General features: G+C 34.9%; 1 protein-coding gene across 4 annotated transcripts in view; it reads right to left on the reverse strand.

Moving 5' to 3' along the window:
- The window catches only part of FER (FER tyrosine kinase), a 129,885-nt gene that overhangs the window by 17,522 nt on the left and 93,917 nt on the right, over positions 1-18,446 (reverse strand). For 3 of the 4 annotated variants that reach the window (XM_032213491.1, XM_032213490.1, XM_032213493.1), the window contains one exon: positions 10,494-10,617. In XM_032213491.1, coding sequence (XP_032069382.1) covers positions 10,494-10,617 — 124 coding nt within the window. Of the gene's footprint in view, positions 1-6,112; positions 6,345-10,493; positions 10,618-18,446 lie in introns of all 4 variants that reach the window. The other variant, XR_004254994.1, reaches the window with a different exon arrangement.

Consider the following 18,446-nt stretch of genomic DNA (forward strand, 5'->3'; position numbering starts at 1 on the left):
GTACTGATTATGCTTTATACATGCAGAAGCCTGAAAAGGAAACAACAGGAGGACTAGGTGCACTAAAATTCACCTGCGCTGACAGCATTGGAAGCAGCAATTTTCTAACTGCTGTTTGCCAAGCTTGTTCTCCTGAGGAAACTACTATCCGATATGACTCTGGAGAGAAAACAGTAATGATGGGAAGAGTCCGTTATCAGTTTGATTATTTAAGTCACAGTTATTAATTGGGCTGTTGTAGCAGGAACCCATCCAGCACCTGATTACATAGTCTTGTATGAGTTCATCACTGTGCCTTCTAACTGATAAATGATACTGAAAGAATGCAGAGGGTATTTAAAAGCACAATAATTGTGTAAACCTAGGATCTTTCAAAAAGAGCGCAATGGGTAAAAATGTTGGTTCTCTGTACCAGAGAACTCTGTACTTGGCAACTTTAAGACTTCTGGATGTCAATGTTGGCTAGTAAACTCTAGGAGCTGAAGTCCACGTCTTAAAGTTGCCAAGTCTGGAGACCCCTGTTCTAAACTGTTTTAGAACATTATTGTTGATTCTCCCAATGAATATTTTTTGACAGCATCCATAGAGGCCTCTTGTCCTGATTTAGGCTGTGCTGCCCATATTAGTTCTCAGCTGCTGTTAGTTATGAAGAAAACTAAACTAAACTGGATTTTGGCAAGAAAGTCACACACACTACAATACAAATTAAAGACACACACTAGGATATAAATTAATTAGATAATGACAATAACATGCAAATGAGGTTTCTCCAAATTAATAAGGACCAATCTCATTATGGAGCACCATAATTTACTTCAGAGATGAAAAACAGCTACAAACGATATTTGTAAATTTTACTTTCTGGAGAATATCAGAAGATGATTTATCTTCATTTCAATATCTACCCTTTAACTAAATACACAGCAATATAATGTTATAGTAAACCAATTGACTATATGTTGGAAGTAACTTCAGAAATTTGGATTAATAGTCTTTGTATTATTTATCTCTATCTCTCTATCTATGCATCCGTCGATCCATCCCTCCATCTTTCTGCAGTATACTAAATTATTTTCTGTCTTTTAGATCTTTTCTGATATATTCCTAGCACTTGTCATCTCATTTTATCAAGTAAAGCAAATGCAATAAATAGAAATTCCAGAATTAAAGAATTTGTGCAGTTTAAATTATACCAAATATGAGTTTACAAGGTTATCAACCCAGCTGTTTTTTTTTAAATCTAGAGTATATAAATGTAATAGGTGAAGAAACTGGTAATATTATTATGAATAGTTTTCTTTATTAAATATTATTGTCAATATAGGTTCTTTTATCAAGCTAACTTTTTTCTCATAAAGATCTGACTCTAAAGAGAAATGAGAAAGATACATAAGTGGCCAAAAAGTATTTTATTTAATGCGTAATCTAGACAGTTATCTTCGTAACTGCAGATAGCTTTTATATAACTTCTATGCTGACAGTTATGTTTATTAAGAGAACCAAAAATTAGAACCATTTTCAGTTGTGATTTAATAAAAGCTCTGGAGTAATCCTAAAAAACAGCTATTTTGACATGAAAAATGTAAAGATAGTGACATGTTAAAGACTCGTCTAGTGCTAAGCTGCTCAGAAAGCCTTTATAAGTCTTTTCCTAATAAGTGCAACAAAATGGGAAACATTTGTTGAAGGACATAAATATCTGTAAATGACAAATGCCAGGGTCAATAACCCATATATTTAATTTCAATTCAACTTAGCACATTAGCACGCTGATAAAAAACATTCTCAGATATGTTGTATTGTGAATATTATTTAGTGAAGAATGGTTGTTAAGAGTTATTAACAACCAAAATATCAAATCAGAGATATTTTTGGTTTCAGTAATTTCAAGATGCCTTTATTTCTGGAAAGAATGAATTTTAAAAGAACAAAACATCTCAATTGATTAATTCAATAAATTTATTTACTAATCTGCCTTTGTTGTGTAAGAAACAGATTAAATTTATATTTAGATTAACAACATTTACCAAAAATAGTTAGATAAATGTGAAATCATTGGCCAGATACCATTAAAAATAATTCACTCTACAAAATATTAATTCCAATTTGTGTCACTCATCTATTTCTTATCTTAAAAAGAATAAATTTGCAGATTAAGTAGTACCAAACTGATCCACAGTGTGAAGCTTCACTCAGTGATAAAGCACGTTCAAAAAGATCATATCCCATCTTCAGGATTACAAGTAGACTTGAGAAAGATTTCTACATGAAATTCTAAAGAGTAAATAACAGTTCCTGCAGACGAACAGCAAGTGTCTTTCAATTATCTTGAATTTAAAGAGTTCCAGATAGCTTAGGACCAGATTGTGTGCCCAGGATATAAACAATTTAGAACTAAGCAGACAAGTGATATACTTTTGCTAACAATATTGTTCCATTATTACTACTATATTACCAAAGTTGCCGCATGTACAATGCACCAATATGGAAAATATAACTATTTAATTTAAATGTGAATTAAGATTCAGCCCTTATTTGGATGCTGAATGTAGATATGAACAATTACAGTTGAAATGTTATCTATATCTACAGTATAGATTCCATAAAACTATTACTTATCAATTAAAACAAAGCAAAACAAAACAGAAACTCATAGACAAATGGTAATTTCACTTCAACAAACTTTGACAAAATATATCCTTAAATGTAACATAAATTTCTATTAGTTCTCTATTCTGATTACATATGCTTATTACATTGGCTACTTTGCTCATCATTGATCATTGATGTGCTTTCAGTAACAGTGAAGAATATTTTATATAATACTAACGTATTATTACTTGGAAAATTCTTACTTACCATTTTTACTTCTTACTAAGTAATTTTACTTAGCTTGTAAATATTTCCTTTTTGTTTCTCCTTTTTTTTGTGGTTGTGCTTTAAACAATCTGTTAAATGCGATGAAGTTTTTTTTAAAATAAGAAAAAACCCGGCAAAAATGAAAGTAGAGGACAAGATGTGTAAAATGTAATAGTTCATCTTGTTCATTTTCTGACAAGGGAGAGATGATCAGACTAATAGCAGTGCCTTTAAGGATGCACAACCATTTGCTGATGCCTGACAAAACCAATCACTGGCAGATCTTCTGCTGATATAGGAGGAATAACAAGTAGAAAAGAAAACATTCTTTATTATAAATAAGGATGTCCCTATATGTTAGCATACAGTAAGAACTTCATGAATGAACCAACAATATTATGTTTTTAAATGTTGACTGGGCTAGTGGAATCTGCTGGTTTACAAAAAATAAAATATGCAACATACAAATACTAAATTCTAATTTTAAGGGAGAAGCACATATTTGTACATGGTACTTTCTGTCTTTTGATTCCAGAGGTAACTAAAATTCCCTCAGTTACTATGGAACAAAATCTGTTGGGAGAGGTCACTGCTTATATAATTAATTTAAAAGTTGAGATTTGGGGGATGTGTGTATGTTGGTTAATCTAAGTACCAATTGAAGAGTTTCTGAACAATGGTTGAGTATTGATTTTGTTACTATGCAATAAAAGCTGAAGTGAAAATATCCACTAATTATAATTAATGTCCTTGTTAAACTTAGAAGAATTATCTGCAAATACATTTTTGAATGCATTGTTCACTCAAATTCAAGTATTGCTTAGCAGTTACAACTTCCTCCCTCAAAATGGAAACATACATACCACATAGCTTATAAATATAAGAATTGAGTTTTCATTTAGTCTTCATATAGCAATAGCAATAGCAGTAGACTTATATACCGCTTCATAGGCCTTTCAGGCCTCTCTAAGCGGTTTACAGAGAGTCAGCATATTGCCCCCAACAATCTGGGTCCTCATTTTACCCACCTCGGAAGGATGGAAGGCTGAGTCAACCCTGAGCCGGTGAGATTTGAACCGCTGACCTGCTGATCTAGCAGTAGCCTGCAGTGCTGCATTTAACCACTGCGCCATATCTGCAAGGTTCAGTGTAAAGCAGAAAAACAAAATAGAGAGAGCATTGTATTGTATAAAGACAAACTTACAAAATGCTAACATGGTGAGAAGATGAACAAGCTAGGAAGATTCCGTATTTTAAAACTGTTTAAAATATGGAAGATAGAATCCTTACTTATAAAAGAATTCTAAGACTCATGTTTCCATCCTCAAATATCCTGCTGATCAGCTGAGATCGTCATACTTTTGGCACAAAGGCAAGATCTCCTGGCTGCAGCACAACATTTCAGAGAGTATGGAATAAGAAATATATTCTGATAGTATCCCATATGATATATGTTGAAGACTGGGCAAGACAGACTTATATACTCATAGTTGTGTTTAAATTTATTTTGCAGGGGCATTGTTATTTTTACGTTGATTATAGGAAGGAAATCAAAATCCTCCCACCATACATTTATCCCAGTGGTGGGTTTCCAATTTTTTTAGAACCTATTCTGTAGGTGTGGCCTGTTTTGTGGAGTGGCTTGGCAGCCATGTGACCGGGTAGGAGTGGCCAACTTGATGTCACTCACAGGAGATGTCATGGATTGGGTAAAATATGGTGAAGCTCATTTAACAATGCTTTTGCTTAGCAACCAAAATTTGGGACTCAATTGTAGTCATAAGTCAAGGACTATTTCTGCCTTCCTCTGCATGGCAGCCTTGTCCTAGTAAACTATTTCTCCTTTCTGGCAATTTTCCTCTCTGTTAGGGGCACCAAAATAATCCATACAATGTAACTTTTCCTGCTGCAGCAGAAGGTTGGACTAGATAACCTCCTAGTAACCTTCTAGCCCTAAATTGCTGTGCTGTTTTTCTTTCTTTCTGCTAACAAAGAAACCTGCCCGAGGCTCATTCCACATGCCTGCTAGATAGAGATAATGAGATAATGACCCTAGAGAAAATTTGGCTCCATTCACAAGCCTTTTAGAAACACAATGCTCATATTGAACAAACCCCAAAACTTCAAAAACATAAAACCATATAACATACAACCATATAACCAATTTGTTCTTTCCTGCACCTTTTCAATTTAAAATTATTAAGACTTGTGGACGTCAACTCCCAGAACTCCACAGCCAGGCATACTAAGTTCCGATTTAAAGCATTTGTTTTTCTCCTTTGCGAAGAAGTTTCCTTCCTTCTTTCTTTTTCTTCTCCCCTCCCCTCCTTCCTCCCTCTCTCCCTCCCTCTCTCAAAGACACACACACACACACAGAAGTTGGATTGGACTATCTCTCCTACACCCTTCCCTCTCTTACTCACTCTCTCTCTCTCAAACAAACACGCACACACACACGCACACACATTCACAAGTTGGATTGGATATCTTTTCCAATGACTTGAAAGCAGTTCCTCTGCCATCCCCCTCATTCCCCCGTTGCCTTCCCCAACCCCCCCCCCCATTGCAAATACAGCCTGCTGGGTGGGGAATGCCTGGAAAGCAATAAAGCCCACCCATTCACCTCCTGCTGGCAGGCTGGGGTGAGAGGATAGGCAGAGAAGCTGGAGGGGAGCCGATCCGAGCCTTCCAAAAGTAAGAGGCTGGGGGAAAGTGTGTGTGCTACAGCATGGCTTTTTGCCTGGCTTCCTGCCTCCTCCAGTAGTCTCCTCAGTGCTCGCTTGTGCTCTCCCTCCTCAAGTGTAGTTTGATTGCAGATGGAGCCATGTTGCCTTTTCAAACTTGTAATCAGTGAAGCTGGGCTGGATTTTTATATAGTTTTATCCAGCTGTGTGTGTGTGAGAGAGAGAGAAATGGATGGGGGCCTGGGGAGGAAGTCACTACACTTGGGGAGGGAGAGCATGTGTGAGCACTGAGGAAACCACAGGAGGAGGCAGGAAACCAGGCAAAGAGCCATGCTGTAGCACACACACTTTCCCCCAGTCCTGGAAGAATCCACCATGTAAAAATCCAGCCCAGCTTCACTGATTACAGGTTTGAAAAGGCAACGTGGCTCCGCCTGCAATCAAACTACACTTGAGGAGGGAGACCACAAGCAAGCTAGGGTCCTTCCCTCCAGCCTTTGCCCAAAGCCCCGCACAGCACCAGGAGGATGAAGTTTGAATTCCTCCCCCTCCCACTGACCCACACGTACCTTTTCCAGCTGCTTCAGAGAGGACTTCAACTCTGCTCTTGTCTCGGGTCCTCTGAAGAAGCCCCACCCTCACTTCCTTCTTTTTGAGAAGCGCCTTGCAAATGGGCTGCAGGGCAGGGGAGCGTACCAGTATGGGGGCGTGGCCACGCCTCTGTGGAATGGGTACGCAAAAGTACAGCAAATTTCTGGAACTGGTACGCCTGAAGAGTTGCGAACCAGCAGGAACCCACCTCTGATTTATCCCGTTGTAATCAAGACAAAAGGTTCAAAATCACAAATTAGAATAGGTCCCGAGATGAAGATCAAAAGAAAAGGTAAACATTCCCCTCTCCTAGTTGAATTTTAATTTGAGATCTCTTGACCATTCTACAACATTTTGGTGTGGCACCAATTATAGAGAAAATGAGAGAAGGCCAGCTCCACTGGTATGGACATGTCTTGAAAGCAGTACCTTCCACCATTTCGAAGACTGCCTACCAACTAAAAGTCAATGGCCGACGACCTTGCGGATGGCGAAAACAGAGATGGCAAGACAAAATCAACAAAGATATGCAAGTCGAAGGTCTGCACCCTGCATATGCAGTTGACCTTGCAAAGTGGTGTTCAATGATCTGAAAAGCGGACCCAGCACTTGCGGGAATACGCTAGGAAGATCTCTTTGATCAAATTTTAAAAAGTCTCCTTTCTCCAAAGAGATCACTGTTTTCGATCAACAAGTGCTAAACTAAGAATACCACAAACTCAGCTTGACTACAGAGAGGAATTCCTAGAGGGTGCACTTTCAAGAAATAAGGGCAAGTTTTTCCTCTATATAGATCTTTTAGAAAACACTTAGTTCACTAGAGCAGCCACCTCCGACAGCTGATTTTTGTATATTGTGTTCTTGGAATAAACTTCATCTCTGATTCAAGCAACTGCCCAAGGTCTTTATTCCCAGCTCAGAAACAAACCTGATAAGATTTCGTTCTAATACTACTATTCAGGAAAATGAGGGCAGAGGGAACAGACAAACAGCTAGAAGTATAATCTTTATTGTCATTGTACTTAAATACAATGAAATTGGTTTATCTTAAAAAATTTTTTTGCCTAATTCTACTGTGGCATCAGGAGCTCAAAGCTGCAGCATCTAAGCGTGTCGCCATCTTGGGGGTGGGGGGGTGGGGAGGAAAATGCTGTGATGCTGTTCACAGCTTCCCTTGACCTTCATTATACATACACTTTGGAGGCTATGAAAAGCAAGTTAGAGGTATACTGTTCAATTAGGCTATTTCAAAACAAGAAACAGCAGATTTATATAATTGAAGAATCTGAAGAAAATGTGTTATGAAAGATTCTCTTTCAGAGATTGTGACATTTATAATAATGCAAAATAACTGAATCTTTTATCTAGAGAATCTATCCATTTCCTGTTCTTTGACCTTTAAAACATGATTATATGAAGAAAAATCTCTTATTATTTGGATCCACTTTAGTCTCTTTTTATAAAGACTTTTCATAGGAATAAAAGAAAATAATAAAGCAAATATTAACCTTTATTTGAACTGTGTGTTCTTCTTCTAAGAAAGTATCCTTTCAAAGACAATAAAATCTAACACAATTATTTTTTCTATGTAATAATACTGCATCGGTACCAATTATTTTGAAATAGAGCATCAGTTAACGATTAGAAATCTTGCCATAAATGCAATACCTAATTTTAAAATGTAGTACTATAATACAAATGATTATGCCTAAGATATTTTGTCTTTCTTTTTTCAGAAAAACTTCTGCTTTTCTTACCATAACTTTAATATACGGTGAAATATCATATGACTAAAATGGTTCTAGTATCATGGTCTCAAAGTTATATAGTAACTAACAAAATAGAAGCATTCAACTTTTTGATGTAGGATAGCCAACATTTTAAGGGTGTTGATTTGAAGGGGATCTATGAGGACAAATAACTACTGAATTCAGTGAACTTGCCAAAACTGAAGTGTGATGTATACAGTCAGCATAAACAGCATAAGTAGACTACTATTTTAAGAAAGTATTCAACGGGCTCAAATATTGTAGAATCATATAATTGAAAATCTGACTGTTTACATAAGTAATAGAACAAGCGATTCCAAGGCAGAAAGAAGAGAAAGAAAATGTCATTCTAGAGAAGTTGTCCATTAATGGTCTTGTGGTATTCTGCTCCGTCAATGGCTTAAATGGTGGGGAACTAAACACTACTATAAATGTATGAACAAAAACTCCTCAATCTCATAATATTTACATAGACAAACAGAGAATGAAAACTGAAAAAGGAGATGATATGCAAGTAAAATACATATAGATTATGTGAAATGTTTTGTTTACTGAGAATTTAAAGGAACATTTTTCCTTTCAAGCTTTTGTTTAATATTATTTAAGAATTCTCTTTTAAAAGATACAAAAACCTATAATATTGCAGTATCAGTATGATAAGTAACACTGAATTTGCAATAAATGAAATGGCATTGGATAATATTGATTGCTATAAAAGCTTTGGTGGATGACACTGTGAAATGAATTCTCTGCTTAATGTGCTTCAAAGCACAGACGACAGCTTGAAAACAATTGTTCAAATAAAAAATTTACAAGAGCACTCTGGAATTTTCCAAATACTCCTTATCTCTGGAACAATATGGTTATACCCCAAAACATTGAGACACATAAAAATCACCTCTTCTTGCTGTATCTATACAGACAAAGGTAATCAAAGTATCCAGTTAATATAAATTCTGCAAAAACTATTTAAATATTGCCCCTTTGAAAACATTGTTTTATACTTGGATATTCAAATCTGAATCTGAAATAATTATAGTAAATAATTATTTAGTTATAAATTGTACAGACAGCCCCAATCTATTATAATTCTGAATGGTTTTTGGACTAATTTCCAATCCCCTTTAGCATTATGTTAGCTCTGCTTGTGTATATGTGGATAAGATAATCCAATTTTGAGAAATACAAGTGTATTGCCTATGTTTACAAAATATCTGAGGATTTATCAGGAAAGATACAAGATTTCATCTGTAGTTCAGTAATTTGGTTTGTGTTAAACTACAAATAGTAAATGTTAGTTAGTTGATAGTGTTGCCAGGCAAAAGAAAAAGGGAACCGGAAACAAGTACATGGCCCAGGTACTGTTTCTCCAGACGCTCACAATTTGGTTTCCTCCCACCCAATACAGGTAAAACAACTAAATGTTCAAAGGGTGGAAAACCATGTTTGCTTAGAACTGGGTCCAAATGGCCTTTGAAATTTCTTCATCACAGAAAGTGGGTGGGCTATTTCACTTTATTTCTCCAGATTAAGAAAAACTTTTTAAATTGTATCTCAAGAGCAGGATTCTGATGGTATCACTATTATTTGTCATGGTATGTTCCCTTGGAATTTAATGGAAGCACAGGAGATTAAGTAGCCTGCAGGCCACTGAAGTGATTATTATGCAATGAAAGACAGAACAATCTGCGTGTATACTCTGCAGACCTTATAACAAAGTAGTACAAGAATACCATGTCATCCATGATTTTTTTTTAAAAGATGAAAGCATTTTTAAATCCTCTTCCACTAAATTGACAGTAAAACAAATGCAGGAGAACTTCTCTGCTCTAGCAGTACAATCTGAAGAACTATCTGATGGTGGGAGCACCAGATAATGATATCCAACTACTAGCTAATTCAGAGTTGGGGGTGGAGGGAAAGCCTGGCATGAAGAGCATTTGTGATTAAGTGATTATTCTGACACTGTATTGCTGCATACTGTCAATGTAGCATCTGTAATTATTAGGGAAGGGAAACTGGGGTACGAAGGCATAGAATTGCCTTGATTGAATGGTAATCATTTGAAATGTGGGTATGAAGTGCTAATTAGATACTGAGTAAGTGCTGAGATGCAAATGCTACAGGCTTTCATTCTGGTTGGATAATAAGTGAGTGGGGCTCCTGCTGGAATGTGTCTCAGCACATTCCTTCTTTTCTTCATGACAGAAGGGAAAAACTGTTATTACTAACAGAAAATGTTTAACGGGAGATGAATCTTCAGAGATGTGAACATTTGGAAGCTATTCCATCTTCTGAAGCTGTATTTGTTTCTCAGATACTACTTGAAGAATGTAGTTTAATGGGGTACCATTCAACATTAGATTGGTTCTTAGCAAAACTGTAGCTATCTATGATCTCTTGAGAGCTGACCAATTTGATATACTGTATATATTACCTGATAGACCAGGATGTGATTGATTTAAGTATGCTTTGCCTAAACCCAAACGAATAAGTAAAGTAAAATAAATATGATATGAGCCTGAAATTTTGTTACAGCTCATTTATGCTTATGTATTTAATACTAAAAGATCATATGACTTGTTCTTACCTGTGTATACAGTTTTTGGATTCAAGATACGCCATCCCAGCAGCAACATCTAATGAGAATTTCACCAACTGTTTGGTTTTTAGCTCATCCTTTTTCTTTCTTAAAAAGGAAAGAAAATCACCTCCTAGAGAAAGAGACAGATAAGCAATGAGACATGACAGGGTGATATTCCCATTTATCTCTCATTAGTGACGCTTGACTGAACAGGAGGCAGTGTACTCTCTGCTATGCTTTTCAATCAATCTGATGGTTGAGTAAAAAGAATAAAAATATCAAGATTATAGTTTAATTAATACTAAATTTTTAAAAACTATTTTAGATATATTTCTGTTACAAGACGAACTCCGCACATTGTATAGAAGGCTTAAGCAGAACCATATGCATATTTATTTATGTATATAAAAAAATCTAGCCTGCATTTTCATCATTGAATTCAATTCCAAAATTAGTTCAATTCACTGAAAACAATTTATAGTAAGCTACAATAAGCCCAGGACATGTCTACTATCTCTTAGCTGATATGTAAGCACTTACAGGAGAAAATGCTCTGCTTCATCATTATTCTGATTATTGGAAATGATGTGTGCTATTTACATGATGCAGTGATATCTATTTTTAAGAACGGCACAAAACATTTGGGATGTTTGCATTAAAGTAATCCACAAAATGTAAGATGTGAAGGGATATATGAAGATGTAATGTACAGAATGGGAAGTTAAAGGCTTTTGGGGAAGGCATGCTCCAAGTTGTAATAGGAAATGTACTGGGGTACAGGAAGAATATTTCTCATATCTACCTGGAACCATCATGTTATCTGGAGTTTTTTTCCTGCAAATTATGTGTTCTAACCACAGATCTATGTTCCTTCCTATTCTATCAGGATGCAAACCTCACACAGCTATTTTCATTTGGATCTGTGACACTGCATTGTGGTTCTGTACAGAGCACATTCTCCCTTGGGGTGGGGTCTAACTTGCGTGTCTAAAATAACTTCTTAAATGATAGTTTGGGAATTTATTTGCATTTTTATCCTACTGCATTCCCTGAAAGCTCATTAAGATCAAAAGGAAAAAAAAACTGATATGAGAATTATCAAATATAATAGTCAGGGTTTTATTTTCAAAGAATCCATTTATTAATATATGCCTGGAATTCAAGGTCTTACACAGCTTAGCCCCGGGATAGATCACAGCAGGGGTAAGTAAACTGTAGCTTATATATGGTTTCCAGCATATAGAGCCCCTAAGATTTCCTTTCTATCTTATTTTACAACTAAGAAGCAAAATAGTCTTCAATGAGGTTTAAGGGATCTTATTTTACTTAAACTGCCAAAAAGAGAAGAATTCTAATTTTAGGTGCCATATCTCCATGTTTTCTTCAACACCCATAGGGTCTAAAATTAAATTAGAAATGCATTCCCAAAAGGGAAAAGATGTGTCTCCCTTGCTTTAAAAGAAACATCCTTTTTCTGTAATACATTCAAATAAATATACATATATTAGTAGGAATAAAAAAATCCAGCATACACATTTTTTTATTCTAAACTAATTAATTCTCCTGAATCTAAATCAGATGTTTGGGATTTTTTTTTTACAAAGACTTATTTTTAACGCAAAATATTTCAAACTGCAGAGATGTGCTTATTTATTACATAAAATCATTAACAACTGCCTTCATATAAATGGCATGAGTATGAGAGGGATTAGTTTAATTACCAAATCCTGAAATTTTTACCAAGTGTTCCAAAGAACTAGGCTTCCATATATAGACAGACTCAAGAGGTGATGACTTAATTACACACTGTTTAGTTAAAGCTTTCAAGAAAACAAACTGCTCTATTAAACCCTTTGGTTGTGTTCTCACCTACATTGCCTATCACAGATTATATGGTTCTAATTTATAACTTCAGTAAAAATGTTATCACATTTATGATCAGATTGAAACACTGGAAAATTGTAAATAAAATTCAGCCCATCATTAGTCATTTTAACAACAACAACAATAACAACAACATCCAAAGTGCCTTTACATAGCCTCAAGTGTGCAATTATGTGCTTCTTTAGAAAATGGATGTGAAAATAATTGTTACAGTTGTAGATTGCTTTTACATAAAATATTTCATGCTCCAATAGCCATAAATATGTTATAGTCAAGCCCCTAAAAATAAGTTAAACATGGGATGAGATGAATTTATTTATACACAGCTTTAGCAATCTCACTAATACTCTCATATTACTCAAGGTGATTTACAGTAGTTTAAAGAGCAAACTAAATCAGCAAAAATAAAACCTTATGAAATTAGACATAAGGGATCCTATACCCACTACCTACTAACCATAAGGCATTTGTTCTTTGATAAACTGGGGCATTCTTCTCAAGCTTTTGCATCAATCTTGTGGAAAACTTCCCCAAATCACCTGAAGACCAAGTTTTATTAAAATGTGTAACCAATTTGACAGAACACTTAAAAGATCTTTTTCCTATTAAATAATGCTACGTCTTCCTCATGATCGGAGTGATGTGATCATTCTAAAAATAATGGGGTTTCTATGATATTCCCTTCCCTTTACAGCTCGCATTGCCAACATTGATTGTGGAGATTCTTGGTAAAATGAGAAATGTGGATAGATATAATCAGAAAAATATATTCTCCTATTCAGTCAAAAGAAAAGTTTCACTAGATAAATAAGCAAATATGATAGAGTCTTGGGAAGCCATAATTTCCAAATAGGTCAACAAGACAAATGCACTTGTAAGAAAGAATGGCTTGATTTAATTCCAATACCAGCTCTCACACTCTCCAAAATTTCACTTAAGGACACAAAAATCCAAGACATATGTCTTAAAGAATGGAGAATATCTTATTTAGCAATGGTACTTGTGAAAAAAACGATGACATTGGTTAGAAATTGAATGTAAGCCAGATGTGATAAAGCTACCTTTTTCTTTGAAGAAAAGCAAATGCAATTTTAAGCTACCAGAAGAATAACTTCTAAATCTTATAAAGTAATCATGTTCTATTTTGCTGTATTTGGTTCTGAGCGCTACATTTGAAAGGATTTGTAGGAAACAGGAATAGGTTTGGAAATGAGCAACAAAGAAAATCTTTGTTTTCTTTAGAATTAGAAACTATAATACCTTTCAAATTTCTCAAACAAAGCCATATAGAAAAATGGTATTGTTAAAAATAATTTAAACAATTTATGGTACCCATATTGCTGCCCATCTCACAACAATGACCGACATACAAAGATTAAAATACATACAAACAACAATCCATGATGCTTGAGGTAAATAATATGTTTCATTCATAAAGTTACATTAACAGCAGAGCTTGCTTAATGACCTGGGCAAAAGCCAGGTCTTCAAAGCCTAATAACTGGCTAACAAGTTTGAAACTATCTTGATCTGGGGGCTGGAGTGGGGGGAGAATGCTATTCCACAAGCAGGCACTGTCACAAAGGCATGGCCTGGGGTTAAAGACTCTAACCCCTACTCGAATTGTATGACTGTTGAGTTCTTAAATGATGTAGTGCTTTTATGTTGTAAATTGTTTGTCCTCCCCCCCCCTTTTTGAACTGTGAGCCGCCCTGAGTCCCCCCAGGGAAAAGGGCGGCATACAAATAAAGTGAAACTATGAAACTATGAACTCCTAGTTCCAACAAAATGATATTATTTACAGAATAAACTTGAAACATATCTTCTCTGTTAGATCTGGTGGGATGAGCGGAAACAATGGGAGAGAAGCAAACCTGCAAGTCGCCTGGCCTTATGCCCCCCATCTTGTTGCTTTTCTGAAAGATACTAAATATATGGCTTTATCAGCAGGCCTGGGAATCCCAAAAGGAGATCAAGTGGTTGAGTTGTTGCTGTGCCATAGGTTTGGGTAATTTTTTCTGGTTTCTATGTTGTGGATTTTTAATGTTGTAAGCTACCCAGAGTCACCTGTGAGTTTGGTGGCCATTTAAATTTTACATACATACATACATACATACATACATACATACATAAATGTAGGGCTTTATAGGTGGCGAACAACACCTTTCATTGTGCCTCATGGAGCGGCAGTATTATGTGAATGTAGCAAAAAATGCCAAAAACTGTCCATGGTATTGCATTCTGGGAAAGCTTCTGATTGTTCTTCAAGGTCAGCCCCACAGAGTGCCTTACAGGTCTTCTTTTCAAAGCTTATACTAGTTTTTTATTTTGAATTTTTTTAGAGGTACAGTTTAATTATACACAATTAAATATACTATCTGTAGATTTCCCTGAATTTATAATATTTTGATGTTTGTACTTTAAAATGATTGTCATCTGTACTGTCCCTGTCTCATTGACCTTGCTCTATGGATTTGTGTATTGATTGCTGAGTAGGTAGTTCAGTTTCCTGAATGGCTGATTTGATTCCAAGCAGTTAAGTAAGAGAGCAAATTAGATTGCAACACAGAGCCTGACTATAAACAATGGATTTGGTGATGCGTTCTGGATGTAAGTAGGTAAGTTTACCAGATGTTATTTTTGTATTTGTTCAACAAAGTGCTAGCATATTTAAGCAAATAGAAAATAAAATAAGAACATACAAATCATATATTCAATTGTGTAATATTTTAAAGTAAACTATTATTTGTTTAGTTCCTAATAATTAGTGACTAGTCAATAGAAACTTTCCCAATGATCACTTTTAAATAATATCAATTTTTAAGACAGAACACACTTTAACTACAAAGAATAAAAATAGAACTCAAAATCTACAGAACAAAAAAGCAGAGAACATTTCTATATGGTACCAAATGACTGAAAAAACAAATGTAATATTTGAAGTTAAGTGCTTTGATTAAAACAGTGCCAAGTCCAAAGAAAGAACATAGGATTGAGGATGAGAATTAAATATAATCACGGAAATCATAATAATTACCATAGTTTTACTGCAGAAGAAATGCTTGCCTTGCAAACACTTGTAGATATTTTTAGTGTTAACTGAATATTTATAGAACATTAATTTGTATATCATGCTATCAAATAACAAAAGTACTAAAATAAGATTTTCCACAAACTTATAATACCATTAAAACCGCCAATGTTCATGTTATTTTTAAGATAGGTTTTTAAAAACAGTATCAAAATATTGAATAAATGAGCTTTGGAAGACCATACTAACTAAAAGATTCCATTATATGGGTCTTTAGTGTAAACTATTTATTTCATAATGACTAAAGATGTTGAAATCAAAGGGTTGTGTTGCACTGATTTCTTGGGAAGTTCCTTTAAATTTTTTTTCAGTTTCATTTTTTCAATCTTAAAGAATTAGGAAAGGCACACAATATAAAGAAAGGGTGAGCAACCATTTAGTAAGCCACTCCTATATCATCCCACCCAGCTTAAGCCAACAGGAACATGAACAGTGCCTGCTACTATGATGGTTTTTTCATTTAAAAAAATGAATCAAAGAAATCCAAACACAACTCACAAAACAATAACCTATTTGCTTGGAACATACAGGACATGCTAAACAATTCCACCCGAAGTAGCCAATTTTATCCCTGAATAGAAATGTGTTGTCTTCAGCTTAAAAAATTCAAAACAATTATTTTGGTGTTGAACCATTTCACTCATCTCTCGGCAGCAACATGGTAGACCACTGGTACTCCACCTACACTCCAGGTCTAACCAATCTTTGTGCTCCAATTCCTCTTACTACAAATAAAAAAGATGAATTATTAATATGTTGGGTTTGGTCCAATTAGCCAAGACTCCTGGATTCAGACATGATTCCATCAGGTAAATTGGTTTTAGTATATCAGTTTTCTAACTGTCCACAGGGAGACCAGCTGCAGATTCTCAAATTCAGGAGAAAGCAGAGTATCTATAAAAAATGGAAACTATACATAAATAAAAATCAGCCTGACTCTTGAATGGCTTTATTAGAAAAATAAAACAACCAAAAAGAACAATGTCTAGGGGAGAAATTTCCAAGCAGCATATAAGAAATCAGTGGAATAGGAATATTTCATTTTCTTTAATCATGTTTTTATCACATTTCACTTCAGACTATCTTTTGTTTATGGCATAAATAACCTAGAAAAATAGGATTTACAGGATATTTAGCCATAATTTATTTCTTTTAGCTTGCTGAAAAGTCATCCTAAAGAGAACAGTGTTTGAAGATCTTCATCAGTACCCCTTCTGTAATTTTTAATTGATGCATCTGCCTTTTAAAAGATGTTTTATGAAGATTTATGTTGCAACATGTAAAATATTATATGCTCTGTTCCATTACAAAGGAAGCATTTAGGTAAGGAAAAGGGTAATTTACATCATGAAACTGCCGAGTACAAGATATGATACCAACTGCTATTAGACCTTGATTATGTTCATCACTGTGACATGAATTAACATCTAATTGCCTATCCTTTAATATAAAGGGATTATTCTACTGATAAACTCAGACATTTATATCAAGTGTAGCAAAAATTCTCGCAATCCATCTTCATAAGGAACAGAGCACATTAATACTTCAAAGCTAAGCTAAGAGGATTTCACTAGAGCACTTTCATTCCATATCGCTAGCTGTGAATATATTTTTTTACTGCCCTCAGGGAAAAAAAGTTTTAATACTATCATGTTACATTTATTGAGAATATGTTTTATGAAAACACCACCATCTACAGTGTAACAGCAAGCAGTATGAAGCTGAAATAGACTATGTGGAACATAAACTATATTGTTTTTGAAATGAAAGTAACTTGATAGAAGAAACAAATCTCTATCAGAATCTGCCTATATTACAGCAATTCCATTCATGGAACAAGACTTTCTATACTACTGCAGATCCATGAACATATCTTACTGGGGGTTGAAGTTTGAAGTCTGAAATGATTTATGCATGTTATTTGCATAGGTACACACATACAGAGAGGAAAGGGGTATGAACTAAAATCAGAGATAATGTATGTTGTATAAGAGGAAATGGTTTTATCCTAGCACAAGGGACTTTTGAATGAAATAGTCTATGTTTTACCACTATAAACATACATATGGTGGACAAAGCAAAAATCAAATAATCTCTGTCTGAAGCTGCTAGAATTTCAAAATGTGTTGCAACTGAACTTCCCTTCCACCACATCTCTATCAAATTTTCCAGTATACATTTTAAAATTTTGTATGGGTGTGCAAATCATAATGTTGGACTAACATCTCCTAGCTGGCCTATGTTCTACTTAGAGATAAAGGGCCAAAGATACTAGGTGGAGTCTCACTTTTTCTGGCTGAGTTTTATACTTTGTCTGGCAGAACTTATCTTTTCTCTATTTTAAACTTCTGGATAGCCATCTGGAAAGGGTAGAAGTCCTTCAACCCACTTCATCTTAGATCATATTCAATGCTTCAACTCACTCTGGGAATCAAAGATGTCCTAAAACACTTTGGGTGCTTCAGCGCCCTCTAATGAACAATATTATATATTGATATAATAATGTCCTCAGCCAACATTATTTATCAATTGGACAATACATATTCAATAGCCAAGGCTGTCTAGCTCCATCTTACCATCAGTTTAGCTTACCATCAGCTAAACTCTTCTTCTTTTCCTTAGTTTCTCCTGGATTTTTCCTTTCCCAGTTTAAATGTCCTTGTTTCTCTCTCCTGTAGATTAATGTTCCTAGGAAAACCTAAACTATCAACTTACTAGATCAAAACATTTGGGTTTCTTGGTTTCTTTTATGACAGATGCACAGAGAGGTATGATGTCCTATGTCACAAAGCATAAATAAATATAATTAATTTTAATGGGAAGATATTTGAACAATCATCAAATTCCTACATGTTTCAGCACAAGTGTTTGGCCATGAAATATAAAACACCCTTATATGCTCTTAGAAACGAAACACAATGAAGTTTTATTTGGAAATCATATCTTCAGTGCTACATATACTTATCCTAATTTTATCATGCACC

This window comes from Thamnophis elegans, chromosome 3 (assembly GCF_009769535.1).
Source record: "Thamnophis elegans isolate rThaEle1 chromosome 3, rThaEle1.pri, whole genome shotgun sequence".
Lineage (NCBI taxonomy): Eukaryota > Metazoa > Chordata > Lepidosauria > Squamata > Colubridae > Thamnophis > Thamnophis elegans.